The following is a 9038-nucleotide window of genomic DNA, read 5'->3' as shown; positions in this document are numbered from 1 at the left end:
CTCTCCCACTCCCGCTGCTTGTGTTCCTGCTCTCGCTGTGTCTCTCTCTGTCAAATTAATAAATAAATAAATAAAAAGGAATACAGCGCTGCAAGTACAGCGAAACGCACAGGAGGATCTATGCCCCCAGGAGGCCTAGAAAGTACCGGAAGGATCAAGGGACGCAAGCCCACCACCTCCCAGCGCCAGCCGGCCCTCCGCGACACAGACGCAGGAAACCGCTGGGCCTGGAGTCACGTGGATGGGTCTCAGCCGCCCAGTCGCCCCCAACCGGCCGGAAGTGGCGCGCGCGCCTGCTCAGTGCGCGCTGGCTGGGAGGTCTGGTGCCGGCCTCACCAGTGCCTTCCGAGTAGCCGTAGTGCTTGCTCGGCGGGTTGGTGAGGAATGGAGGTGGTGGGTGGCTGTGGCGATCATGGTGGTGGTGATCGCCGAGGCTCCTCCGCGGACCCACAGAGCACCTTTGTGTTGGGTAACCTAGCGGAGGTGGTGGAGCGTGTCCTCACCTTCCTGCCCGCCAAGGCGTTGCTGCGGGTAGCAGGGTGAGGAGAGAGGAGGCGGGAAGCTTACTTCGGGACATGCCTCGGGCTTGCCCTGGCTGGCGGGGCGGGCAGACACCATCGGGACCCACGGCTGCCCCCGGCTCCCTTCTCCTCCCCCGAGGTGATGCCCCCATCCGCGAGGTACGCCTACCGTACCCCTGTGCCTGTCTCGGGGACTCTTCCCGGAGGGGCGAGGTGCGCCCTAAGGTTTTCTCCGCCCCCGGGTTCTCCCTCCGAATCTGCGCCCCGACACCTCCCGCTCTGGGACTTCTGATCCCGCAGGAATCTCCTGCTGGAGAGGGAAATGAACGTCCCTTCACAACCCTTTGTGGTTTGCGCCCCCAGCGTGTGCCGCTTATGGAGGGAGTGTGTTCGTCGAGTGTTGCGGACGCATCGGAGTGTGACTTGGATCTCCGCGGGATTGGCGGATGCTGGCCACCTGGAGGAGCATTGCTTGGTGCGCGTGGTAGCAGAGGAGCTTGAGGCAAGTAAGAAGGCGTGTGGTGCACAGTTCTTTGCGGGGTTGTTGGGTCAGCCTTTGCGAACTCAATCTTTTTCTTTTTAATCTTTATTTTGTGTGTGATCCTATTCTTTCTAAATTACGGAACATTTTCTCGTGACACGAAAAGGTTTTATAAACACACGTAAGGATGTGCCATGATTTATTTGACCGTTCTTCAGATGTTGGGCATTTTGTGTATACAGATTTTTACTATTATAATAACGTTGTGGAGGACCTCCCCTTTACCTGCTTCCTTTGAAGCAGATATTGTTGTCACCGTTTGGCAGGGAAGGCAGCTGGGTTTCTTTTTGCTTTAGCGTCACATTAAAAAGCCAAGAACCAATACTTAAACCCAAATATTTCAGCCGCTGGTCCTGTACTCTTTTGTTTTGTATCTCTGGTCCCCCAATTTCAAAAGATGGGCAAAACCTGGGGAGGTAATGACTTGAACTGTGGAATCAAAGGGGCAGCCTTCTTGAGCACAGGTGACTGTGAGGCTGTGGTATCTCATTTGCCAGTGGGACAGAGCTCTTTGAGAGTAAATTATCAATCTGATGTTCTTTCACTTCCTTATACTTTAGTGCGCATTACACACAAACAAGACTGTTCTACATCATCACAGTGCAGTCATCAGTCAGGAAATTCTTATTGATACATTTCTATTATCCATTTCTCAGAATCCTTTCAGACGTTGCCAGTTGTCCCATATGTCCCCCATGTTCCTCATAACAAAATAATTCAGATTAGAATCTTGGGTTGGTTTTGGTCATTTAAAAATTTTTTTTTAAAGATTTTATTTATTTATTTGAGAGAGAGAGAGAGAGAGCAAGCCAGGGGAGAGGGACAAGCAAACTCTGCGCTGAGTGCAGAGCTGGACATTGGGCTCCATCTCACAACCCTGAGATCATGACCTTAGCCGAAATCAAGAGTTCAAGGCTTAACCGACTGAGCCACCCAGGCACCCGTCATTTCTTTAATTTTTGACGTGGAACAGTTTCTCAAGCTTTGCTTGGCTTTCACAACTTTGACAAGTATGTAAATTACAGGCCAGTTACTTTGTAGAACACGTTTCTTAGATTCAGATTATATATCTTTGGCAGGAATATCACAGAAGTGATGCTGTGCTCTTCTAGTTTCATCCTATCAGGTAGTATGTGATTTCCATTTTTGTCCCATTACTGGTGTTAGTACCTTTGATAATTTAATTAAGGTGGTGTGTGCCAGATGTCACTCCTGTAAAATTACTCTTTTCCACTGTAATTAGTATTTTGTGAGGAGAGACTTTGAAACTATGTAAATATCCTGTTTCAGTTTTTTTCATTTATTTCTGTGCAGACTCTTTTAGTCTCTTATTTTATTCAATGGAATATAATCTATCAGTATTTATTTTGATACCCGAATTGTCCCCAGTTTGGCAATCAGGAGCCCCTTCAGCTGGTTTCAGGGTCTTTTAGAGATGAGTCCATCACCTTTGAGCACCTCCTTGCTTTCTGGCACAAGATGTTCTAAGCTCATCTTTTGTCTGCTTTAATCCTGGAATCAGCCATTTCTTTAAAGAGCTCTGGTTCCTTTTAGTGGAGAATGGTATTTCATGGTATTTAAAAGCCAAGATCTGGACAGCTCATTGCTGTTGAAGGGTTTGCTGCTCCGGAGCCCAGTGGAACAGAGCCAAGGAATATATGTGTATGCGTGTGTGTGTGTGTGTACATATGCATATACACACACAACACACACATCCATACATACACACCTTTACAACTATATTTTTATATATATGGAAATTCATGAGTTTGCACAAGTACATCCAATTCCAGTCCAACACAGGATTCTTTCCAGTTTTCTTTTCTCTTAGGTCATATTTGTACCTACCTTTTGGAGAGTGAGAAACCTGACTCTCATCACTCTTAATATGTAGATATTAGACAAATGCCCCATAACTGACCAATCTTGTGTTTCCCCCTTATTTTCTCCTTACTCTGTTTGGGCTCTAGGAGTCAGACCCGAAGTGGACAGTATCCAAAGGCAGGCTTGCAGAAAACTTTCTTCTTTGCATTTTGGCTCAAATCCTTCCCAGTCTAGTTCTAGAAGTTGTCATTTGGAGAAATTCAAAATGCAGACAGACTTCCATAAAGATGTTCTTTGCAGCATCATTTATTATAAGGGAAATTGAAAATAACCTAATACTTAGAAATAAAGTCACTTAATGATGAACTGCAAGATACATTAGTGACAAGAAAAAAATGTTCATGTCATAAGTGAAGAAGGCAGATTATGAAATTATATTTACTATAATCTGAGTTACTGAAAACAAAAAAGGAAGAACAGAAAAGAAATAAGCTAAAATGTTAGCAAAAGTTTCCTTTCAGGGTAGAATTGCATGATTTTTTTTTTTAATGTTTTAAATTATTTTCTGTGTTTTTTTTTTTTTTTTCCTTCAAATTTTTACCACGGCAGGTATAATTTTTATATAGCTTTAAAAGTTTGTACAATATAATGGCTGTTATAGCCACACAGATTTAGATAGGAACTCATTTTTGGTGCATATTAGCTGCCAGTCTCTGAAAAAGTTACCTAATCTCTGAGCTTCAGGTTCTATCTCCATAAAATGAAAAGACAATAAGAATTTTCCTCATACCCTTTAAGAGTTGTTCTAAGGTTTAAATCTTGGAAAGGTAATGCATATAATATGTTACCTGCAGTACCAGGGATAATGATGTTTTCAATAAATGAAATTATTCTCTATTATCAGTGTCATTATTAAAATTCAGATAGTAACGCCCTTAAAGAAATTTATTCTAGTAAACGCTAATGTGGTTAGACAAAAACATGGAAATACCTTGTACAAATCATGCTGGTTTTTTTGTGCTTGCCAAATTACCTAGTGGACATGAGACTATTATAACTGTAAAGAAAGTTGGTTTAACTTTTTTATTAGAAAGATTTTAAAGTCCACTAAAAATTTTATGAAATTTGGAACTTCTTTGAATGATGGAATGAGGTTTTAGTTGTCTCACATTGTGCTTTAAGAACATTTCCTATTGAGGACTGAGCAGTGTCATTGTCACTGCTTCTGATGAGAATTAGGAAGGAAGACTCAGCAATTGCTTTTCATTGGGTACTAGGAAAGAGAGAATCAAAACCTCAGGACTAGACTTTCTATCTTATTACTCCCTATACCAGATATCACAAACTCAAATGACTCCAAAGTTAGGCAGATGACGAAGTTGGTTTAGGGTAACATAGGGAGCAATAAAGCCATGGCATACCAGGGAGTACTTGCCTGCATTTAGCTCCCATCAAGAGGAATGCAGTTGAAGTGGTGTTAGAATGTCTAGTTTTTCAAAAGAATCTGGAAGTCCACATTTTCTGTAACTATTTTGTGGAATTTTAAATAATTGGTAACCAAATTATTTTCTTCGAAATGCTGTGTGGGCCACGAGAACTCTATCCGTAAGTTATCAGCCCTGGAGGCACCACACGGTCATCATTCTGTCTCAGTATCTTTTTTGAGTTTGTCTATATGGAATCTACTCTGAAACATCTTGGCATTCCCCCAAATTACAGTGGATTAACTTTTTTTTTTCCATTTAATCCACGTTGAGGCTTTACTATATGTGAGTACTTCATTCCATTCTGACAGTAAAAATATTTGAAAATAACCAGCTTAGGAAAAAAATATGTTCATCCTTGTGTTTCATTCAGCCATGTTGCCACTTGTCTGTAATGTGACATTTAGTGGAAAACAGGAGTCTGAATAAGCCCAGCTCGTGAGGCACAAGTACAAATGACTGGGATGTAAGGTATGTCACATATGAGGTCCAGGGTACTGCAGGTGTCTAAGAAAAGGTTTTGTAGGGGAGGTGGCACTTTAAGGGGTCTCTTGGGGGAAACAGTCTTAAGTACAAAATGAAGAGAGCTGTAGGAGAATCTGTACAGCAGCGTGTGTGTCTGGATTAAAGTAAGCAAAAAGGTCCCTGGAGGGAGCCAGTTGGTAAGGTGGAAATGAAGGCCTGGCCTATTTCATTTGGGAGGCAATGAAAAGAGGAGTGATAGAGTTTGTATGCCTTCCCTTTGTTGCTGAGGTTTTTCTGTGATTGTGATGCCTATTCAAATAAAGCAAGTAGCACCTTTTGCTGGCATTTGATGTTTTTGTTTAAGAGTTTAAGTTATGAAAATGAACTTTTGAATCAGGCTGGAATGGGTTTAACTTGAAGAAATAATAGATGCTCAAATGAATGACCTGAAAAGGTAAGAGCATGAGTGAAAAATGAATGGGAAGTGGTTGGACTCAGAAAGCTAACATTGACCTAAAAAGGCAGGGTACGCCGACAACAGTTTGGACCAGGGCAGAACTTTAAGGGACCATGAGAGCACTCATGGATTCATGTGATCTAATTCCATTTTTGTTTTTCTTAGCAGAATGTTCACATCTTACCACAGACAGTTCTTTACATGGCTGACTCCGAAACTTTCATTAATCTGGAAGAGTGTCGTGGCCACAAGAGAGGTAAATATCAAAAGAAAAGGTTTGTGGGTTTTTTGTTCCTTATGTACCTCTGGAATTAAATATTGTCCTAATCTTGAGAGTTACTGACTTTCTGAGGCTCTGGGCCTTCCCCCTATTATAGCATGCATGAATATATTGTCTTTGGGGGCCCTTTCTGCTTCAAAGATTGATTTCTAAACCTTGCAGTAGTACAATTAAAACAAAATCTTTAGAAAGATGTCTTTCTCATTTTGAACTACTTTAATACTCCAGGCATTTCTTTGGCTATTGAAGCCTTCTATTGTGTGATGGGGACCCATTTAGGGACGTGGAAGTTATACTGTGCCTTGTTTTTGACTCTGCTAAGAGAAGAAGTAGACCAAGTGTCCCAAGCTGAGCACACTGAGGCCCAGAGCTAGACCTGGGTTATCACTGTCTAATTTGAATCCAGGTGACTGTTGCTTATGCAATGAAAAAGTCATGCTCTACTATCAGCTAAACAGATAACAACAGCAAGTTAAAATTTTGCTGCTGCTGCTAAATTTAACATCACTGGGGCAAAAACAGTATATGAACCAAGCAAGAAAGGCAAATTGGTGATGCTAAGGGTCAGATTTAGAATTTAAAATATAAAACAGGCCCCAAATGGGAAAGTGTTTTCGTCAAAGTTTTTAAGCCTTTTTTTTTTTTTTTTTTTTTTTAAAGTAAGCTCCACACGGGGCTTGAACTCACAACCCTGAGATCCAGACCTAAACTGATACCACGAGTCAGATGTTAACTGACTGAGCCACCCAGGGGCCCCATTGACTTTCTTAAGCATTCTGGTGTAAATGACTTAAACTTTATTCAGTGTTTGCTTTTTCCCCCCCATACAATCAGATTTGACCTAAAATGAATAACATGTAATAATTTTGCTACTGTATTATTACAGCAAGGAAAAGAACTACTATGGAAGCAGCATTTGCCCTTGAGAAGCTATTCCCAAAACAATGCCAAGTCCTTGGGATTGTGACCCCAGGAATTGTAGGTGAGAGAAAATACCAATTTGATGATTTCCTGCCTTGCAGTAATGTGAGGTCCCGTAGATTGGTGAATTACTTGTAGCTTAAAAGCACATTTATATTTTTGGCCATCCAAAATGCCGTAAAGTTAGTCATATTTACCATGGTGTTATATTTGACTTCTATTAGTGTTCTTTAGGTTATTATGGTTAGTATTCCCAGTCTCAGGGCTGTCTATATAAACCAAATGTGATGCATGTCTTTCCAGGGGAGCCATTCATAAGAGAGGAAAAGCTCACATTCTCCCTCTCCAAATTAGAAAGCATTAAGTGAGCATTCTCACTTTAGTCAGTTCAGTATCCTCGTTTCTGGTGGGCAGGAGTTAGGAGCTACAGTAGACCTTCTTAGGAAACTTCTGTTTCTCTGCTTGGAGACCGTGGTTTGAAGTTTATAGCGTGAAATTATACTCCTTTCCAAGTTTGCTGCTGGTGATGTTTACTGGTTTTTATTATTGTTGGTTCTTTTCTATAGCTAATGGGGGAGAGATACTCTATTGAGGCAGTCATGGTGCAGTGGTTCAGATGCCGGGATTAGAATCCCAGCTGTACTTAGTATCTCTCTGTATGACTTTGGGCAAGTTACCTAACTTCAGAGGGCTTTAGTTTCTCCATATATGAAATAGAGATGATTGATAATCCCTCTTCGGAAGGTTATGAAGATGAAATGAGTTAACACATGAAAAGTAGTCAGAGTAGAGATGTGCAGGAATCAGAGTAAATGTTAGCTATTAGGATTTTCTTTGTTCCACTCAGTAGTACTCCATAATTGGCATTTTTAATCTTCACTGAGAGACTTTTGATCTGAATTAAGAGTCTTATACGGTGAAGTACAAAGGATTTCAAGTGTTTACAAATGAATAAGGGTAAATACCTGGTTGATAGGGACTATTTCATCTCTCCCATTATCAGCTCCTTACCCCATACTATTACATCTGCCTATCACTACACATTTCATTTCTCATTGGATTAAAAAAAATGATAACAGTAACCATGGTTTTCTTTTAACTTTTGAATTTTCCTTAAATGAGTGATCTAGGTTTTGCCATTACTAGTTGTTAGCAAATGCTTATATAGAATAGTAGCTTCATCATTTTCTTAGGCCTCACTACCTCAACCCCCTTTGGCTTTTTCAAAGCCTATTCACATTTCTCCTTTCTAAAATTTCAGCTGGGGGTTGGAGGGAGGGGAGGGAGGGTGGACTTGGGGAGGACCCCATTGTGAGGGTGGGAGGTCTACCTTAAGCCTTCCTTTTGTGCTTGCCTTACATTTTAATTTTAATTTTGTCTGGAGGAATTTTAAGGAATTTTAATTTTGTCTGTTCCAAGTTCCCTTATGATCTTGGTGTCAGGAGTAGGTGCCATTCCCATTCCCGCTTGTGTTTTCTTGGACACGCTTACTGGCTTTGGTTGCCCTGCAGCTGGGTGCTTTCTTTGAGCCAGTTCCACGCATGTCCCAACAAAACTTCCACCAAGACGGTTGGTTGGATTCCTTTTTCTTAGGCCACAGTGTAGTGATTGTTTCTAAAACAGCCATTGGCTACTGGCCCATCTTCATTCTTTAGGTTCAAAAAACTTAAGGTTTGAGAAAATTCGTTCATTCTTATATGTGCAGAGGTCATTATCTTTCTTTTAAGGTGAACTTTACTTCCAGTGACTTGCACAATCTTAAGTGTACAATTTAATGAGTTTTGACAAATGTATACCCTTATGTAACCTACACGCCAGTCAAGATAGAGAATATTTCCATCACCTCAGGAAGTTCCTTCATGTCCTTTTCCTGTTGATCTCTGCCTGCAAAGGAAACCCCAGTTCTGATTTCTGCAGCCATAGATTAGTTTGCCTATTGTTGAATGTCATATAAATGGAACCATACGGTATATACTCTTTTTATGTCTTGGCTAAGTTTTTACTCCGTATAAATATTTTTAACAACATATTTTTGAAATTATGTTACCTTGTGTATCAGTAATTCATTTAAAAATTATTCGGTATTATTCTGTTATATAAATAGACTGTTTTTCCACTCTCTCTTTGATGGAGATTTGGATTGATCACATTCCTGGCTATTATGAATGATGCTGTTGTGAACATTTTTTTTTTAAGATTTTATTTATTTATTTGAGAGAGAGAGAGAGAGAGTGTGAGCAAGAGCCAGGGGGAGGGACAGAGAGATAAGCAGACTCCCCACTGAGCAGGGAGCCCACGGGGCTAGATCCCAGGACCCTGAGCTGAATCAAGAGTCGATTGTTCGTAACAGACCGAGCCACCCAGGCGTCCCGTGTTGTGAACATTTTTATGTTAAGTCTTCTTGTGGACCTGGGTTTGTTCTTGGAAGAGATGGGTCTTGGGGTTGGTTTATGTTTAACTTTGTAAGAAACTGCCAAACTGTTTTCCAGAGTTGTTCCATTTTATACTCACCAGCAATGAATGAGGGTTTCAGTTGCTCATTGCT

General features: G+C 41.1%; 1 protein-coding gene across 3 annotated transcripts in view; it reads left to right on the top strand.

The window, feature by feature from the left end:
* The first annotated feature begins 293 nt into the window (after positions 1–293).
* Positions 294–9038, top strand: part of FBXO22 (F-box protein 22) — a 29211-nt gene continuing 20466 nt past the window's right edge. For 2 of the 3 annotated variants that reach the window (XM_032417991.1, XM_032417989.1), the window contains exons 1-4: positions 294–539; positions 885–1023; positions 5461–5548; positions 6459–6554. In XM_032417991.1, coding sequence (XP_032273882.1) covers positions 385–539; positions 885–1023; positions 5461–5548; positions 6459–6554 — 478 coding nt within the window. In that variant the 5' untranslated portion in view covers positions 294–384. Of the gene's footprint in view, positions 681–884; positions 1024–5460; positions 5549–6458; positions 6555–9038 lie in introns of all 3 variants that reach the window. The other variant, XM_032417990.1, reaches the window with a different exon arrangement.

The sequence above is a fragment of the Phoca vitulina genome, unplaced genomic scaffold, assembly GCF_004348235.1.
Source record: "Phoca vitulina isolate PV1807 unplaced genomic scaffold, GSC_HSeal_1.0 scaffold20, whole genome shotgun sequence".
Taxonomy (NCBI): domain Eukaryota; kingdom Metazoa; phylum Chordata; class Mammalia; order Carnivora; family Phocidae; genus Phoca; species Phoca vitulina.
This window is presented reverse-complemented; position numbering and strand designations above follow the sequence as displayed.